Raw genomic sequence first — 20,996 nt, forward strand, 5'->3', positions numbered from 1 at the left:
CTGTTGGCAGAAGAGGGGGCCTCCAGAGGGCCTTCCTCAAGGGTATTTGGTCTACTTTTCCATGCCGGCCAGACGTCTTTCAAGAAGTTGGAGAGCCCACAACTTTTTCCCATCATGCACGAGCTGCAGATCGACTCACTGTGGTCGTACCCGTTAACACTGCTGGGCGGACAGCGGTGGTGGGGGGGAGATTTACGATACTTGCCCTACTGTTTCAACTGCTGGATCGGGAGGTCAAAGCGAACCCGGTGCCCCCTGGATTGCAAGTAAAGTGCACTATCCATTACTAACCATTACAGCATCCCTGCTGGGAATCGATATTGCAAATGTTTTCCTCGGACAGATACTGGGTAAAAGAAAAACGCCTGAGAGAGAAAGGAGGAGAGAGAAGAGGTTCAAAGCCACTTCCTCTGGATTGTCCCAGGCCCAGTGCTATGGCTTTGTTGCCTTGCCTCTGGGCGTTCATTAACGTTCCAAAGCTCTTTCGGTAGTGAAAGGCGCGCGCATTCCTAATGTACCGGTGAATTTTAAATTTGCGAGATCCAAAAATGCTTCAGGTAAACTCAGTTCACCTTTCACACACGCGGTCGCACGGATGTCACAAGACGCGACAAGAACTATTTTAGCACGGTTGGCATCAAACGCACTTGGCATTCCCCCACCTTAAAATTTGAATCTAAATCCTCGACGCCCCAAAGCTCTGATTATTCTCCACAACAAGTCTACCTTCCTGCCAGGCCGGCATCGCACGCCCGTGCCGAGCCCGCCGGCGCCCCCAAGGAGAAGACGGTGCGAGCGTGGCGTGAAAGGAGAAGGCGTGCGGCAAGGCCCAGCTGAGATGTCGTTACCCGGCAGCTCACGAGGTCACGTCACGCAACCTCATGATTCCAAAAGCGCCTTTGTGTACCAAACAGCAGGGTTCATGTAGAAGAACATTGATTTGCAGAGCTAAACAAGAAAGCCTTTGTACGGCCGGCTCAGCCCGGCGGTCGGCTCGCTCACCACACCGAGCCTGTAGTACGCAAATGAGGACTCAATCTTCACAACCGTCCAGAAATTTCTTCTGGGAATTACCAAAGTGCCTCGTGACGTAGACATTAGATCCCCCCTGCCACCCCCGTCCCCTTACATCGTTTGCATGAGCTGCCGGTAAAATTATCCCGAATCCAAAGTGTAATGATTGTTTCCATATTTTCAGCCCTCTGTCAATCCACTTGCCGGGATGAAGGCGAGCCGACGCTGTGTTGTTTACAGGGGTTGTTTGACCACGCATGAAACAAATGTTGGTCAGTAGGGGTTGGGGTAAAGGGGGTACACCCCAGGTCTGGTTCAAAATTCCATCCAATGTTAGCCAGTGCCGGGATGGGGAACTCAGGTCGCCGACATCACAATGTGGTGTGCTCAAAACTGCACTGCACGACTGCTCCGCCCATATTGTTCCCATTGCCGACAACTTTATTTTAAACGTTCATAATCTTATTAAATAACTCTGGTTAGCCAGGTGCCTTTGGAAAAAAACAGATAACTTATCTCCATCGGTTCTCACGTGTTTAATCAATGAATGGCGACGCGTTTAACCGACTTTGGATAATAAAATAAAATGCACGTGGCAGAGAGGATAAACAGGCCTTCGAGGGCAGACACGAAAAAAAGTGAAGGCAGAGTCCAATGTCGCATATCCGACTCACTTGGGACTGATGGATAGGCGGACGTGTGAAAAGTTCAGATGTAGACAACGAACAGAAAATGACAGCCACACCACCATCAACAAACACCGCGCTGAGCATCAGCCAGGGTAGATGTGTGACGTTGCATTGCAGACATTTAATTCCTCACAAAAAATTGGAATTTCAGCAACGATGCTGCGTCGGCAACGGTGCTGTAAACGCAGACTGGTGTGCGCAACACACCGCCGCCCGCACTCGCAATCGCAACGAGGGTTAAACACGCATTTGCACGAGCGTGCCAACATAACACACGGACGCACATATTTATTGACTGTTTCCGCTTCTCTACGCTTATTTTTTTGTTTTGAGTTATCGTAAAAATAAAAAAACGAGTTTTTGACAACGTGGATGGCGAGAGAGAGAGAGAGAAAAAAATAGACCGGCCACTGAACCAGAAAATTAGAAACCTACAAACCGTGAGATCAGTGAGAGGTGCCAGTTGGCCTGAATAACATTGATGGTGCAAAAACAAAACAAAAAAGCCAGCGAGTGAGATGATATTCTTAGCTCTTTCGGTAAAGTCACGTTGAAGGGAAACAATAAAATAATGAAATATATATAAAACAGTGAGATGATGTTAAGATTGTGGGTGATCATCTCCCTGATCCAATATTAAACATTGGGTGTGTGAGGTGCAATAAGTCAGAGCGCTGCGCCATCACTGCAGAGATCCTAGGCTCGAATCTGACTTTCAGTCGGCTGTGACTAAAGAGTTATGCATTGTAGTAAGGCGATGGTCTCGGCTTTCTCACCAACGGGCGGTTAATAAAAACAAACAAATTACATTTGGCTCTTCACTTAAAAGTGGTCCGAGAATTGAAAGATATGAAGCTGGTTGAATCACCATGCGACGGACGTCTCAATAAGCAGGGTGTGTGTGAAATTGTGCCACTTCCTCTATTTTGGATACGAGGTCACAGGTCTCCCTTGAAAATTATATTTCTGCTCTCAACGGGCTCTTTCTTGGTTCAAATAGGACAATCCGATAATTTAACCCTATTCCGTTGCGAAATTAGCACGGTTGGCTACGTACGGTGCAAAAGAAATTCAACATGCATGCAAGTTGCGTCTCAGTGTTAATTTCATTTTGAGAGGATGAGTGCCGTTGTTTTTAAAGGCACTGTACTTACCGCAGTCTATGACAGCTGGCGCCAAACTGTGCCACACGCCCTGCCGCGTAGCCTTGTGGGAGCCTGGTTACCAATAATGTTAGTTGATTTCAGTTTTTATTCTGGTTTCGTTTTGATGATGTACACGTACATCATCAGAATGGGTTAAATGGATCTCAGAGGTAGACCCGCGATATCGTTTTTCCGCGGGCGGTTAAGGTTACCGACGACCATGCAATTTGGCCAAATGTTACCGCTCTGGGGATTTAAAAGAATTTGGTTTGACTGCCGTGTTAAAAAAAAAAAAAAACACTCTACAATGGTGGATGTGGGAAAGTGTAGTGCTCCAAATTGTGAGTAAGACATCACTGAAAGAGATCTCGGGGAAAAAAAAGTTCCGTCATATCATCTTCCACATGCCATTCTCTAACTCGGGGTGATAATCCGCTCCACAGAAGTCTGAAAGAAAATTCCTGCATCTCTGGGTGTGATGCCAACCGATAACTTAAAATTAAATTCAAACACTATACAACTCAAATGTGCATGTGGTTGCTCACATTCTGAACGGCAGAACGATCCTCAATTTAATTCATTTTACGGACTAACAAAAATTCCTACCAAAGACGGTGCAGGATCTGCGTGATATTATCTTATCCAGGATTTTAAATAAGGCATGCATCTATGCACATCCTGGCGGTATCGCTGAAATCCACACTGCGTCAACCACATAATTGGACTGGATGAGAAACCTTTGCATTAATTTATGACGATCATTTAAAAAAAACCTGTTGCTTTTCACAATGCCATACGAAAAAAGAATAAGGCGTTTGTCAAAGTGCTTCACAATAATTAAAAATGGTACATTAGTCATTGGCAGATGGGGAAAAGGGATAGCGTTTGAGTGTTGGGGATGGCAAGGAAGGGTGATGATAGGGAAAGGAGGGGCTGGCGAGGTTCAGAAGAAGGGAGGGGGAGGATGGTTAAGCTTTAAGGATGCGATAGGAAGTAATAGAGCGATTAGCTGTTGAAATAAGATGAGTCTTAAGGGAGGTACGAAAAATGGTTTAGTGAAGTTGCCTGCGTGATGTGGAGAGGGAGTTTATTTCAATGGAGGGGAGCCAGGAGGGAAAAGGAGCGGAAACGTGGCTGAACACAGGGATTATGAACACTGGGGCCTCGACGGGACGTAGTAATAAATAAGAGAAGCGAGATAGGGTGATGATGTTGCCTTGTCCATGTCATTAGTAACAGTCTATTGCATTTTTTGGGCACTTTCAGCTTTTGTTCTATGTTTTTTGAGTCTACGAGTCACGGCAGCTCAAATGCAATGAAAGAGAAAACATAATTCACTACGTGCATTGATATGTCGCTCTTCATTCCCAATGTTCAATTTTCCAAAAGTACGCCGCCCTGTGCTTGCTTGCCTCATTTACTTTATCATTTTCTTCCTCAACCGACTTGAATAATGATTGCTCTATGATTTTGTCCCTCCAAGATTGATTACAACCCCCTCGACAAACACAGCACGGTATATGCACAGTAGAAGCATAGTATCAAACAAAGATCCCTTAAAGCCTTTAATTTTACAACCAATAATAACCATCGGTCGTTGCCAGGCCATTGTGCTTGCTAGATAAAGGCTTCCCAAGGCTCTGTAGATAACGTGGGTTGTTTGACCATACTTCAACACGCTGGCTGGTGAAGGGAGCACCAGGACCGGTTACCGTTTGCCACTCGCCTTCGCCATGGCAAGGAATCGAACCGAAGTCGCCAGGTTCGCAGCACGTTTTGTCAATCGCTGTGGCACGGCCTCACCCGATTAGGTCCAACGTGCACACATTCACGTAAATCATCCGTCGCGCACAAACGCGTTTCCTCGCTCAATTCGGCCTCATAATGCGTCACGAATGTGGAATGTCAGTCTTATTATTCAACGGCGGCTGTCCACAGCTAAACGAATCGCTGAAAGTGGAAACGAACGCCAAAGCACTTAAATCCCACGAACCTAATTTTCAGTCCTTCCCCGGCCCTACGTGCTGTTCGCTTCGTCCCGCTCGCTCGCTCCCTCGCCGCACATCACTTAGTGCGGCCAGGTTCAGCCAGGAAATTTCGCCGACCCAATCGACACCGGCTCCGCACGCTGACCCTTATCAGACGCCGCACCCGCACGCGCGCGCCGGGAACGGTTATACTCCCCGGGGAAAATTACATCGTTACTCTGAAAGGTCCGCCGGTGCAGGTGATGTGTAAATATTTCCATTAGCGGCCACCCTGCCATTGAGGACACGGGTACAGTGCGCTCACACTGCCTACTCGCTTCACCCCCTGTGCCATTAAACTGCGTCTGCAAGCCTCGTAGCCCTTCTAAAGCCAGCGAGCCGTGCTCTAATCAGGTCAGGGTTTAATATTCGCACGCACTTGTTAATGCGTCCAGCATTAACAAGTGCGTGCGACTCTGCGAGTCGTATATCTACAGGCAGGCCAAGATGATTGCAACATTTTTTTCCTTCCCAATTCTCCACTTCGCTGGAGAGGTCTGGGCAGCACAACGCTATCCGCCATACCCCCCACCCCCAAACTCCAAAGGCCCTTTATGATATTTCCGAAAGCATGGATGTGTAACTAAACTATGGCTGTATAAAATGTAGGCGGGGACCAAAGATATTAACACAACCTCTCCTCTAACGACCAGGGCAATGTGTCCGTGCTCTCTATTGGGTCATAGCCAGTGGGAGATTTTGTGCACCCATCTCACACGCAGCACAAAAGCATGCCAGAGGTTGTAAGCTAATAAAAAATGAAATAAACCCGTGACACCATTCATTCAAACTAAAATGTCACCTTAGCCATACCTATCAGTGGCAGAGGAGACGTTGCAGTAAATTTGTCTACAAACCTGATTTGTTTAAATTCCATCACCCACGACTGAGTGTAATTAATGAGCAAGAGGTGCACTCACTCTGGCAATTGATGTTCGAGATAGAACAATTGACAATAACGACAGCACTTGCATTCACACGCCGTGCCAGTGCCTGTGGCAGTAATAAAAGGTCCGCGGTGTGACAGGACACAGGATGGACTTTTCCATCTCCCCATATTACGCTTGCTCACGCCACGACCGAAGGAATGACCTCCACAAAAGTGAGATCAAGATAACCCGCGACCCCGTGGTTATTTTGGCCCCCTTCTCGGCTGGCCAGATGTCTTGGTGGGAATACCCACACTTTACCCCACCGTACACGGCCTGCCAATTAACTGCGGTGTGCCCATTTCCCATTTATACGGTTGGGTGGACAGAGGTGGATTAAATAAAGCTGCCCCCATTGTTTCAACTGCCGTGCCGGGAGATCGAATTGAACCGGTGACCTCTGGTATTGCATGTTCAGTGTGCTGCCGACCATTACCGTATTTTCCCGCATATAGCCCCCATACGCATATAGCCCCCATACGCATATAACCCGCAGACGCATATACCCCGCAAAAATAGCGTTTTGTGTAAAACAAATTTCAGATAGTCCGTATCGCCATATGCCCCGCATGCATTCATATATTTAACGTCGTTCCTGCAGTTTAATTCCATCATATTAATACAAAGTTTACATTTGTAATACATTACACCATCAATTGTTAACATTAAAACCATAACGTGCACAAAGAAAACAAACTAACCGGAACGCGTGAACTTAAAACAGTAAATAAGTAACAAAAGTAAATATCCAATAACTAAGTGACACATAACTGGTAGATAAGTAAGTAAGCGTACTGTTAGGCTTACCAGCACTCGTCCACATCATATTACAGCTACTGGACCGGTAGTTACCCCTGTACAGTTTTAGCACTGGCAGACTGCGCACTGCGCAGACAATAGCGGCACTACGGTAACGCCGTTTGCCTCCTGGCAACAAAGCCATTGGAAGTTTGAAACAAAGCTCATGGTCGCAACTGTATAGTGCTCAGCCAATAGCAGCGGCCTAAGGGACTCCCCGCAATTATGATTCCACGTCTGGTAGACGCTTGTTAAGGCCCTTCCCATTGTGCAATCCATAGCCTCAGCTGAAACTTTCACACCCCCCCCCCCCCTACAGCCACTGAAAGTATTATGGTAAACAAAGTGCGCCCACTTCAAATATTGTTCGTTTCATTGTACAAACAATTCGAATAATTTAAAACGTGATAACATGTGCGATTTTAGTGCGAGTGGTTTATTCAGCAGTGCTTTAGTCAAAAGTAAGTGTTGCATAGTGAATCGTCCTACCACTAAAAAATTAAACGAGTTATGACATTTTGATTTAAAGCTTTCGTGACTGCAGTAATTCATATTCTTGGTTCTTTCGGTAAAGTCACGTTGAAGGGAAACAATAAAATAATAAAATATATATAAAACAATAAAATTCTCACGACGTTTCGACCATAACACAAACGGTCATCATCAGGTGTGAAAACCACTTCTTTCAAATGTTTCTTGCCATTGGTTTTCACACCTGACCGTTTGTGTTATGGTCGAAACGTCGTGAGAATTTTATTGTTTTATATATATTTTATTGTTTCCCTTCAACGTGACTTTACCGAAAGAGCTAAGAATATGAGTTATGACATGTCACACGTGTAAAATATTTTTGGGATAGCCCGCACCTCCACATACCCCGCAGGGTCTTGTTTTGTTTGTAAAAAGTGGTATACCCCGCGGGTTATATGCGGGAAAATACGGTACACCACAGAGGGCAGCGTACCTCGAACTATATACCAGGGTCACATCGACCCTTACGAGGAAGGACGCGAATACGACAACGCGTCATCGGCCAGAAAAAAGTGTGACTGGCGGGAGATTTGCGAGCGAGCGCAACTCGTGTTCGGATCGGCGCCAGGCTGTGCCGCTGTGCGCCGCTTGCGGACGCCAGCCTGCGGAGTCCGTGCACGATTTGTGCCTCGTCGCTCGTCTTCACAGCAGCAACTTCGCCGCCACCACCGCCGCTGCCCTCCCCACCTACGTGGCTCCAGAAGGCTGTGTCCATGGCTCTCGCTCGGCTCACGCTCGGCTCGGCTCACGCGTAGCTCAGCTCGGCTCGGCTCACGCGTGGCGTGGTGTGGTGTGGCTCGGCTCTCGCATGGCTCGGCTCTGCTCGGCTCTCGCGTGGCTCGGCTCGGCTCTCGCGTGGCTCGGCTCGGCCCTCGCGTGGCCAGTGGCACGCCACCTGTTCTATCGCCGTTCGACTCGCCGAGGTTAACTTTACCGAACGCGTGCGCGGGGCGTGCTTGAAATATTAAAAGTGGGCAAAGCCCAAAGAACACGACTCAGGTTGCGTCCACCGCGCTAACGTTTCCGGAGGAGCGATTAAGCGTAAACGGATTTCGCCTCGCGAGGCGCACTCGCTCTCCCACTCGCGAGGTCGGAGCGGCGACGACGCAAACGCAATAACGGGCCGGCTCATCGCCGGCAAAATTCACCCGGCGTGCGGAACGACAAAGCCGAGGGGTTGGAACGCAAACAAGCACGCCCTCTGCTGGCCACGCAGGAAGTCGTTGATTCCACACCGATTCAAAGAGCCACACGGTCCACAGCGACCGTGTGCAGGAATGTTCCAAAGAGGCCGGGCTGACCAGTAGGCCCGCCGTGTCTCATTGGTGATTGAGCATGTGGCAAAGAAGATGGGTGGAGGTTAGCCCCACTGCAAGGTTAGCCCGACCCCATTCGTAACCGGGCACAGATTGCTGTTGAGAGATTTCACGCGGCGGGGTGAATTAATCATTCCCGAGTTAGCGCTGATAAGCGTCCCCCATTACTACTGCAGGAAACCTTTTGAGGTGTTGTCGTTGTTCTTGTTATCAAGGACTGTTGAGGGTTTTCATCAACATGGTGGACCGGAATATTCCATTCCATTGTAGGGTGTTTGGATTGAAACTGTGCTAGGTTGAGAGGATAGACTGGCATGGTCCACTCACATATGGGGGTGTATTTGTTTTCTAAAGATCAACAGGGCAATTTTTTGGGAAAATGTTACCGGCAATGCATTTACGATGAGCAACGGTGGTAACTTGGTATTGCTGTGGTGTAGAGTGATAGAATTCTGTCTTGACAATGAAAAATGAGCTTGTTGAAAAGTGTGTTTGATGAACAATGATTGGTCGACAGAGCACGTAACCTTGGGTCATCATGTGACCTCTATGATCGACGACGTGAGGGCTGCGTTTGTATTCGCGGTTGCGCTGTGTAGCTCTCAGACGTGTTTACTGGCCGTACGCGTATGGCCCGGCACAATGTTCAACGTTTCGGTCCACGCACCGAGAGCTTCTTCAGAAACTGAATTCAGCAAGATCGCGTTCTTCCTCAGTTGCAAAGGATCGCCGGCTCCTGCGGCTGTTGCCCCAATCTCTACTCTGATTGGGCAGGCGAGCTGCTCAATTTAGTTCCTGAAAGCTCCCAGCAGGTGGAGTGAAACGTCGGACACCACGCCGAACAACGTGCAACACGACAAAACCATCGGCGAGCTTAGTAGCTCTTGAGATGTTCCGAAATTTGGAAAGCACTTTTTTTTTTCTTCCATGGAAAAGGTTGCGGCAAATGCCAACACCATTGCCGGTCAGGGCTGCCTGCGGAGGTTGACCTTAAATGGCCCCGAACCCGGTCTACCTTCCTCGTCCGCACCTCTGCACAGCTCTAGGCCACTCGAGTAATGTACGGTGCTGGTGTACCTTGAGAAGATCGCGGGGGAAGTCGCGGCCGTCATTGAGTCCAACGAGGTTGTCGATAAACTCCTGGCAGTTCATCTTCTTGCCAATGTTCTTTGGGTTCGGAGGGGAGGAGAGACAGCGCATCAGCGAGTGGTGGCAGAGATAGGCGTACGCCGATAAACAGTTATACTGTATGTCGAAAAAGATGGATAGACTGAAAGAAGAAGTAACAAGTGTAAGAAAGATGCAAAGATCCAGCGATGGAGGGCAGCAGCACAGAGATACGGAGCGATTGAGAAGTATCCGTGTCTTACAACTGCTGTGTGACAAATTCACGCTAATTAATTATTATCACTCTTGTTTATCCAGCAGGAAAGCCTCACCGAGTCTCGTGACTCTTTGCACCAGGAGGGCCCTGCCAAGATTTTGCGGTCGGGGGACGACGGTTGCCAAGTGCAATCGCAATCTGAGTACCGTGCGGGTAATCTTTTAAACGTGGCAAGGTTGGACAGCGCCGCCGGCACACAACGGCCCACTCTTGCGAATGATGCCATGGGAACTTTGAACGTCCACAACGAACCAGATGGTGCGTATTATTAGTCTCGCACCATGCACTCGTCCGAGGCCGAGTCGGACCTAGGGGAGGGTGGCCAGGGTTCGTAGCGCGGCACACTAACCCGCTACCCCTCCCCGCTCCCCACGGAGGAGGGCAGAGGCACGGAGAGAACAACGGTTGAAGCGAGAGATACAATTCAGCATTGCACTTACGATTTGGATGCATGAGCATGAAATAAATCAAGAGCGTTCTAATTAGGGGGGATTCTTGTTAGTTGTGCGTGGGAGGGGGTGTCAAGTGCAGCGGGTGAAGTGCGAATCAGAGGAGCGTGGAGACGAATTGTGAGATGAGAAGACGTCACGCCAAAGAAATGGCTCCACTTTCGTGTGGAAAGCAGCGATGAGGTCTAAGCAATGGACCCAACGATCGGCAAGGCGCAACCCGGAGAACGAGCCGCTCGTAATGTGCAGCTGCGGCATACTCAGGCTGTGTTCTGGGATGTCTGACGACAGGTTGAGACTTCCTTAATGAACATCAACCCATTTCACATTTTCTTTTCCTAATTTTCTTCAAATATTACTTCATATGCACAATCAACATCATGTCGTAAGATGGAGAAATGTCCGTGTGAAACTATTAGAAAGAAGTTAATTACCTTGTGTTAGAAGATGGTTCACAGAAGGTGATATGACACAACTACTTCAGATATTCCTTCAAGTGACCCCTTATCCATAGACGTATCATTACATGGCAGTTCAAATAATGCAAACAATTCTCCGAGGTGGAATCTTGCCTAATTAATCTTAAAACCATAAAGAACGTGATGGCAAAATCTCAGCCATCGGTCACTTTCAGGCATGCTCTGGCTACATCACTTGAGGTCTGATCGCAGTACTTTCATTAACAGCTATGTCACATCGTAACTGATCTCGACAAGGGACGTAAAGCATCATGCAAAATCCAGTCATCCTCGCAGCAGCGTTTGGCCAGCCATTGAACGAAGACGGTCAATGCATCGCACGCTTTCGGATGCGCTCCTACGGCCGTCTGGGACGCTCTTCCTTCCGAGATTAGGAAGCCACTGGAGCTATGCCCTTTTAAATAATCAAAATTGAAAACTCATTTTTTTTTTAAACTGCTTTTTGTGTTCAGTTTGTTGTCGTTCCCCCGCACCGATTAGCACGGCTGTCTATATACGGCGCGAAAGAAGTTCAACGTACATACAAGGCATCGTGCGAGCCGGTCGCACTAAGCCGACGTAATTCGACGGCGCACCAGGAACACTCAAGCCCGCGACGACGCCATTCAATCTGGAAGCCGAGCAGCCCCCACGTGACAGACGATTCAGGAGAGTTTTTATTTCATAGGTGACAATCGCTGGTCGGGCGACTCTCAGTGGTGAGTGGACTCGGCAGCACTGCTGAAACCCTGCACGTATAACCCGTTGCTTTGCATCACTAAATACCATGCAGTGTACTTTACTTGGACACGTCAAAGAGAACTACGGCAAGTGTTAATACTTCCCTAGCATTTTCCTTGATTTAAACCATGGGTTGCATTTTGCTCGTCCAGTCTACGTGAGTGGCGTAACACCAAGCACACATTCCGCTCGCAGACTCGCCAAACGCACGTGTTATCGCTGATCTAAAGTTAGACATCAAGGCTTTATGCAGGCGATGAACAGAAGCACAACACAGTGCTAAAAATGAAATACGCAGCCGTATACGTAATTTGATCCATTATGCTTAAGAAAAAGTAATATTAATACCATTGTGAAATATACTCACGGGTCCATGCAAATCCGTATTCAGCAACATCAGGGCACAAGTGAGTGTGTGAACTCCGTCTGTTGAATAATTTCACAGAGACGGAATAATCAGGGATGAGAACAAACGACACAGGCGGAATTCCCTTTAAAAAAAAAATAGACAGCGTACAAGCTGGAAAATTTAAGCCCGACTGATGTATCCATTTTTTCATTCAAAACTGGAAGCTCATGCCACTTATGGCGGCCAAATACACAAAGCACAGTAAATTTACACAGCAAACACATAGCTCAAGCGAGAAACAGAATAAGCTATGCATTATGTATCTGAATGTAAATTGAGTTTGGCTCCAGAGGACAAATGAAGGAAGAAGCAAGCACCGGCCTTTGCCATGGCAATTTTTCGGTGAATAGCCCTTTTGACTGTGAAGACACGGAGGCTGACAGGGCGAGTATAAAATTGGCGCCACTTACGAAAGGTGTCAATTTTACAATCATCGGAGATTAAATAAAATATTCGCAGCGTTGAGGCGGGCGGGGTGGTTCGGAGGTCAAAGTAATGAGCTGGCGTCTGAGGCTTAAGATTCTGGGTGCCGATCCAGGTAGACACCCGTGATGAAACTGGTTCCTCAAGTGGACATAGTCGATGGTCTAAATTGTTTTTATTAATTATGTGGTGATGCTGCTGCATTGGCAGTGGTGCACAATCAACAACAAAAACTGGACACGTTCATCAATAACGTTATTGTGGTCTTAAAAGGAAAATATATATATACAATAGGTGACGTTTCAGCCAACGAACCTTCTTAATGGTCTGTAAATAGAGAGGCCAGAGAAAAAGAGTGGATAGGAGTTGGAGACTGCACTTGAAACCATGGGGCCTGGCAAAATTGAAATGTTAAAGATGTTTTCTGATGAACATTTTTTGTTTTATATTTTCACGTAAATAAGTTTGTTAAATGCCTAATTCGGTTGCATTGTGGTTCTGAGAAGAACACTGCTTTGATTGTCACGCAACAGCAGTGGCGGTGTGGTGTAGGAGGTGCTAAGCCCCACAGTGAGGACCAAATGATTGCATCGCGGAGGCCGCTCGGCAAGGTCTGCTTCATTGGAAAAATTCTCGAACACTCAGATTTCGTGACTGCAAGGATTACTCTTCTTTGGTTCTTTCGGTAAAGTCACGTAGAATGAGAATAAATTAATAAATTGATAAAAGAAAATAACACAATAAAATTCTCACAGCGCTGGAGCGAGCTGTCCTCCAGACAGTCTCGTCCCTTCACCTGATGAAGGCCGCTTGTGTTGTGGCCGAAACGTCGTGAGAATTTTATTGTGTTATTTTATTTTATCAATTTATTATTTTATTCTCATTCTACGTGACTTTACCGAAAGAACCAAAGAAGATTTTATTTTTGTTCATCACGTGACATGACACCGATAGCACAATCTAAATAAAACCGGATGAAAATTACAACAATGATCAAGAAGAAACCCAATCACTAGCGATGAATGTGTTGGATTAACACGTAGGCTTTCGCGAACAATATTCTCCATAATACAGGGGTTTTTCTGGCTATCACCTGTTGAAGCTGGTTGTGATTACCAGCGAAACGTCGTACTCTCATTGCAAATGTTGTGGGATTACTCTCCACCACACACTGGTGGTGTTGTACAGGTAATTAATTGTCATGTTTTCAATACGTGACAAACCTTACTAATCGGCCGTGTCCCACGGTGGCGGTTTTAACGACACATCTATATTTACGCAATCTAACAAAAAAAACCCCTCTGTTATGAACGTGTTGGGGGGAGTTCTCCCGAAAGAGAGTCATGACTCACTGGTGGGGCGCAGCCCGAGCCCCTAACCCAGTGGTTCGCAATCGGGGGTACGCGGACCCCTGGGGGTACGTGGCAATTTCGCAGGGGGTTCCGCGAGGCGGTTTATAAACGTGTAAAATTATATCATAGGTGAGAATCATTGGTGAATAATCATGGATGAATCTGCCAAAATAATAACTACGATAACATTTTAATCCACATGTTAAGCTAGAACAATATAAAAGACCTTTCTACATTAATCGATAGTAAACAACGTTGTTTCCCAGAGTAACCAGCGAGCGCGAACAAATTACGTGACGTGTGCAGAGGGTGCGTTGTATTTTTTCTTATTCGCTTGCAGGTTACTTAGCTAGTTAGGGTACCTCACTAAATGGACAGTTGGTTAAAATAATGATGTTCATTATTCGTACATTTATTTCTCAGAACGACGTTGGGTCAGGCAGGGGGGGGGTTGGGGGGGGGGGATGTTACAGTAGTAGCCAAAAAAAGTGCAAACCACTGCCACAAATGAGGACACAAGCAACGCTCACCGAATCTTTAGTAACGGCTGCTCTTTAGCGGAGAGCCGGATCGCAGGCGCGGGCGTCGGCAAACGGCGCCCGGGCAAGCGGTAAACCCCAGGGTGCAAACCGCCCCCCCCCCCCCCCCCCCCACTGACACGTGACCTTTGGTGTATGTATTTTTTAAATAAACGAAGGCGGTTCATGTTACGAGCCTGCCACTATCCGTCACGCGCATGTGACTTCCCGCCGCTCGGAAATACATTCGCGGGCCGCTTCCGCACGTGAAAAATGTGGCAGGGATTTTAAACTAATGCGAACAACAAAAAAAAACAACCACCGCGGATGACACATCAGAGTATTTTGTTTGTGAGTGGCAGTGCTCACAGAAAAGTACATTCCGCAAAGGACTGCAGCTCCCAGCTCATTACCGCAGGGTGTATGGCAAAACAATCGCTGGCGGAAGTAAAATAAAACGAAAGGGCCTCTGAACAGGGCTCTTGCGGGGGGGTGTTACGAGCAACAGCCACGAAATAAATCAAACCCGCTCACGCGCACACACACAAAAAGATCCCCCGTATAGCCTGAGCAGACTGTTGGGGCAAGTGCTGTTAGCGAGCACCTATGAAGGCCGGCACGGCACACGAGGGGGTGGGTGGCCAACGTCACGCCCAGGCCGCCTTTGTCTCCCTAATGGCGATGTTTGCACACTGCACCAGGTACTCATTTGAGGCTGAGTCGACCTAGGGGAGAGCCGGGACCGGTTCACATAATCGTCACAGGTGTTGGCCATGAGCAGGAATCGAACTCGGGCCGCCGGGTTCGTAGCGCAGGGCGCTAACCGCTCCACTACCGCTCCCTACACGCATGCACACATACCCATGCACACCCCACACACACACACCTAACACACACTCACACCCCACACACACCACGCACAGCATGTGGACATAAACGAAACCACGACGTACTATACATGGCAATGAAAAAACATCAACCGCGTACTGTACAATGACGTGGGAGTCTGTTGCGTGCGTGGCAATTTAATGTGCCGCGTTGCACGGAGGGTGAGAATTTACCTAAACCTACGCAGGGCTCTTAAATCTGAGCTGCCAATCGGACGGGCCTTGGATTTTTACTGAAAATTCAGATGCGTGACTGCATAGCAATTAAAAAATTTGCCATCCTATACTGCATAATTTGCAGAAGTGTTTAAGTAAGTTTCACTCATTTTATTAAAGCATGGTTTAAACCGATTTCGATTTATTGGTCTGGCCAATCCATTATATAAAGTATCAAAAACGTGGTTTTATTTTTGACTTAAAACTTTCATGACTGCAGGAATTCATATTCTTGGTTCTTTCGGTAAAGTCACGTAGATAGAAAATAAAAATGAAATAAATTAAAAATAAAATTAAAAATAAAAAGCAAAAAACCCACGACGTTTCGATCGCAACACAAGCGATCTTCATCAGGTGGAGAGAAAAGAGGGCTGGGCCTCCAAATGCAACTGCTTATTATTCACATTAAAATTATATAAGTCAAACGCCTCTTCTAAAAAACAGTATTGAGACTCAGGCTTTTCCCGGGTATATGAAAGGAATTCATATTATTTTGGGAAACTAAGCACGACAATAGGATTTGATTATATTGAAGTGGTCAGTGATGTAGCACCATACATATCCAGCCATCTTTATATATTCTTATACAAGAAAGAAACCAGGTGCTCAAAGCAGGCTTAGTTGAATTGATGGAGCTACAGGGAAAGTCCAATTGCTACCATGCATGGCCAGTCATCATATACTGTGGATCACAGGGATTGTGACCACTCCTCACCAAACAAAACAAAAAGACTAAGTCAAACATCCCCCTCCCTTCCAGCCTCAAGAAAGAGGGTTAAATAGTGCTATTGAGCAACTGTTAATACATGAACTATAGAACACAAGGGGTGGTGAGGCCAGCACCAGCCCAACAGCCTTTGACTCCACAGTGCTGATGTTTATGCACCACACAAATCACTCATTTGAGTTTACCTACTGTGGGGGTCTAGGATAAGCCTTGGACATTGTACATGAGAATGGTAGCACAAGGCACGTAAATAATTACACCAAAGAGAAAGATCCCCCGTATAACCTGAACAGACTGTTGGGGAAAGTGCCGTTTGCAAACACCTATGAAGGCCGGCATAGCACACGAGAGGGTGGGTGGCCAGCACCACGCCCAGTCGCCTTTGTCTTTGAAAGGGCAATGTTTACAAACCGGACTTAGTACTCATTTGAGGCCGAGTGGACCTAGGGGAGGCTGAGCACCATTTCAAGCAATCGTCACTGGTGTTGACCGCCGGGTTCGAAGGGCAGCGCGCTAACCGCTGCACCGCCGCTCCAATACCTGCGTCAAGCGCACACACGCGCGCACACGCGTAGAGAAACAGCGTTCTCACCCTCTGAGGAGACACCGTCGGGGTTGCACGTGTGGTAGCGTCGGGAGAAGTGCACGACCACCCGCTCGCGCTCCTGTGTCTCCCCCATGAGGGCGAACGCCTTCAGAAACATCCTGCGGAGGGGGCGCAAGCACCGACACACACAAGGCAAGAGAACGTCAGCCACAACCACAGCTCACGTTGTGTCTTCCCGCGGCACGTTGTTTACTTTTATTTATGCTATTTTCTTTTTTTTTACCCAGGAGAGCATCACTCGGTCTCAAGACAAGAGGGTCCTGCCAAGTTTTTTTTGTTTGCAGTCGGGGGTGATGTTGCTGGTTACGTGTGTGTGGTTCCAATTGAGTAAGTTGCACGGTAATGTTTACGAATTGGGTTGTTTTGTGCCAATACCAGTTACACTGTGGGGGCCATTGACTGTGCCGGAGACTGATAAACTGAAGCTTTAGGAGGAAACCCACGGCACCGAGATGTTAACTACCTCGCCTGGTATACAGGAGGTCGTGGGTTCGATCCCGACCCTGATGCCTGCATATTTGAGGTTGCATGTCTCTCTCTCCTCCTGGTTGCATGGATTTTTATCCGGGTCCTCAGGTTTTTCCCTCCTAATTTGGAAACACACGTTTCTAGTATTTGACTGCAATCCATCCACATGATAAGCCACTTTGTAAAGCTATCATTTGTGGGCACGTCGCTTCTGATGAAGATCTATATAGGTCAGTGGGCCTTATCTAGTAATATACAAATTTATAATAGTTTAAAACCCATGCAGAACTGGGGGAGAATATAGAAACTCCACGCAGAAAAGCACCTGGGTCAGGAATCGAACACAGACACATCTTACAATGCGCCAATGGAGCCACCCTGCCATAATTATACCGGCCGAAAACATTTACATTGATGCTGAATAATGAAAATGTCACTGTTACAATAACCAACTTAATAAATAACTTCAAACAATGTACAGAATTATAATCAGCACTATTAAGTGTGCCAGAAATTTGGCAAACATAAGTGATACAATGTCTCAATTTGGTTAAATACACCTATTATATGTTACAGGGGCCACATAAACCCATTAAATACAGCATATAGGATTTTTTAAATCAATTACTTCCACACAATATTTAATGAATGTATTGTGAGCATATTAACATAATTATTAATGAATTAATCATACCTCATAACTATGCACGATATTTGTTTCAGTAATCAATGTGTAACATAGTGGTGAATGTAGCGACTAAAATGGCTATAGGGGACACGTAAGCCCATAACGTATGCAATTGACGACTGCCAGCAGCATAAGAATATTTTTTAAAAGGCATGAATTTACGAATCGGGAGCACCGTTCAGCACACACAAGAACTGCAAAAAGCTGCGGGTAATTGCAGGGGAGCGATTTCTGTCGTGATAAAAGCAATGCAGTCACGTGCACGAACACAATGTGGCCACCAGAGGACACCACACTCTCAGGTAATGGCAACCCCAATGGCATCGCATTTGCAGCGAGTGAAAACTGGACTGCAACGTGATCAGAAGGTGGCTTTTGAGAGAGCTCATTGTTGTCGCTGTGGCGGGATCAGTGTCGGATTTAGGTATATTAATCACTGACCTTGGGAATTAGTTTGCCGGTAGTAAGAGGCGATGACTGCTATGCACGGCATAGAGCCCAAACCGAGTGGTTTGTGTTACTCAGCACTTTGTGTTACAGGCAACAAAGTCTACTTTTGTTAAAATGTTAAAATGGGATGCTGCACAATGGCCCGGTACACACCAACGTATAATGCACGCAAATGAATAAAAAACAACTCTGTAATAACAGAAATAATGAAACCAATTCTAAGTTTGGGGAAGATTGTAAGATTAACTGAAATCAACTTCCTAAAACAACAAGAGGTAAAGGTAGTAGTATTGTTAATTTAGTTCACATTTAAGCGATAGCATTAATAAACAGTCCTACTTGTATCTTAAGAATGTTTTGTTGTTGCACGGGCCCTTCTGGAATTTTGGGCCATTATCAAATGTGCCATTTGGCTCCCTCTCATAAATCCGGCCCTGGTTCGAATTACTTGTGCAGCCCGTGTGCGTGTCAGCCACCACACATAAGCCAGGTCAAGTCACCCCCGAGTCCATTTCAGCCAATGGGATTTCGTAATCACGCTTTGCATGGAAAATATGAACAAACCACAAACCTCGGCCCTATTAGTACTGCACCCGGCCCCCCGATTTGCACGGCAAGAAAAAAAATCTACGACCTAAGCAATCCCCAGCTGGTGAACGCAATGTTAGCACTCGGCATTTCACGCCGCGTTGATTCAATGCTGAAATCGATCCATACGCTCAGGACACGTGCATCATGTCATGCGTGTAAGAATCAATTATTTAGTACTTTCTGCCAGTCACTTCCTTCCTTTTGCCGCTGCAGCACCAACGTTTTGGAACACCCTTGTTAACTCCCTTGCCACCGTAAATCTTCCTTGAAAAACATATCCGGAAGCAGAATATTGATGCCAGACACAGCCACACAGAACCGTACCCGTGTATCGATAGTTACATTTTAATGTGCAATTTAATTGAGGGACTGTGGTCTGGGACTGCTGTTGCTGTTGTTTTACTGGCTTGCCCCCAAGCTCACATTTATTTGCCTTGCCAAATCGGCAGGAATGTATGTACTTGCGTGCAATTTGTAGTTGTATTCTTCAACTTCATTTAATTTTAGCGACTTGCTTACCTTTTCTCAATTTTGCACACTAAGGTATTTTTGTTTCATTTGTTGTTGTAACTTGCCGACCACCCACCCCTATTACTGTGAAAAAGAACTTCACAGTTCATCGAATTCCTCCAGGCTAAATAAAGATGACGATTCGGATTTTCCCGTCCATGTTCTGTCTCTTCCTGAATTAAAGCTTTCGTGACTGCAGGAATTAATATTCGTGGGTCTTTCGGTAAAGTCACATAGATAGGTTCAAAGAAAATAACAAAAAATGAGAAAAAACTATGACGTTTGGATCGCAACACAAGCAATCGTCATCAGGAGATGACAAAGCTGCAGAGGTGGCCATGGTATTGTGAGAGATTAGCATGTCAATGTAAGATCGCAGAGCCACTGCCACATCGAGAAAACGAGCAACGGGTGGCTGTGTTAGTGAGGTTAAATGTCACACTAACACAGCCACCGTTGCTCGTTTTCCTCGATGTGGCGGTGGCTCTGCGATCTTACATTGACATGCTAATCTCTCACAATGGCCACCTCCACAGATTCGTCGTCGTGGAGGTAGCTCTACGATCTTACATTTACAGTAGAACCTCGGAGATCGAACGCACCAGAACTCGAACAAATCGGTGTTCGAACGATATTTAAGAACATTTTTTGCCCCGGAAACCGAACGAAATTCGGAGGTTGAACGGGCAATCACGACTTGAAAGAACCTGTACACGGCTGAGACGCGTATGAGCCAGCGTGCATGACGCTTGCCCAGACAAAGGTTTTACCACCTCCTCCTCCTCCTCACCACCTTCCACTCAAGCCATCAACTCTCCTTACTACAGGTAAAGTGACGTTCAATGTTCATTTATTTTATTTATTCCATTTATTTATTCATTTATTCCAAATATTTATTGTGTTTCTTGTTTTTTTAATGATTGTATGCATGTAATTACTGTAAACTTCGTGTACAATGCTTTATAATGAGATATTTCTTGTGTCTGGAACCAATAAATAATGTAACTTACATTAATTATTATGGGGGAAATTAATTCGGTGTTCGAACAAATCGGTGTTCAAATGGCCTTCTGGAACGAATTAAGTTCGATCTCTGGGGTACCACTGGACATGCAAATTTATCACCATAACATCACTAGCCCCGCCCACTTCGCTTATGACCCTTGGGCTTCACCCATTTCAATCCTTTAAAACATCCTGCCTCAGCAGCTTTCCGGCAATTTTTTCTCCCGATGACGATTGCTTGTGTTGCGATCGAAACGTCATCGTTTTTTTTGTAATTTTTTGTTATTTTCTTTGAACCTATCTACGCGACTTTACAGAAAGACCCAAGTATATCTGTCTCTTCCTGTTCTGCACTCTCTTCTTCACCTCGTTTTTCTGTCGTTCCCTACACCACGACTCGGGAACTACGAGCGCTGTGCTTGCTTGGGCAATTCACCTCGTATCGTGTACCCTGGCACTGTGCTTTTCCATCTTTATTGTTGTTATTCTTGGTTCTTTCGGTAAAGTCACGTAGAAGGGAAACAATAAAATAATAAAAATATAAAACAATACAATTATCACGACGTTTCGACTGCAACACAGGCAATCATCATCAGGTGTGAAAACCACAGCAAGAAAATTTGAAAAAAAGTGGCGGTTATTTTTAACGTTAGCACCATGGAGA

The 20,996-nt window shown here is 46.4% G+C and overlaps 1 protein-coding gene across 8 annotated transcripts in view; it reads right to left on the reverse strand.

Moving 5' to 3' along the window:
• The window catches only part of LOC116951063 (PH and SEC7 domain-containing protein 2-like), a 195,378-nt gene that overhangs the window by 44,453 nt on the left and 129,929 nt on the right, over positions 1–20,996 (reverse strand). For all 8 annotated transcript variants that reach the window (XM_076073282.1, XM_032969429.2, XM_032969426.2 and 5 more), the window contains 3 exons: positions 16,606–16,718; positions 11,849–11,907; positions 9,527–9,616 (listed from right to left, as the gene is read on the reverse strand). In XM_076073282.1, coding sequence (XP_075929397.1) covers positions 9,527–9,616; positions 11,849–11,907; positions 16,606–16,718 — 262 coding nt within the window. The remainder of the gene's footprint in view (positions 1–9,526; positions 9,617–11,848; positions 11,908–16,605; positions 16,719–20,996) is intronic.

The sequence above is a fragment of the Petromyzon marinus genome, chromosome 41, assembly GCF_048934315.1.
Source record: "Petromyzon marinus isolate PM22_M1 ecotype Great Lakes invasive population chromosome 41, UKy_Petmar_22M1.pri1.0, whole genome shotgun sequence".
In the NCBI taxonomy this organism is placed as follows: Eukaryota; Metazoa; Chordata; class Hyperoartia; order Petromyzontiformes; family Petromyzontidae; genus Petromyzon; species Petromyzon marinus.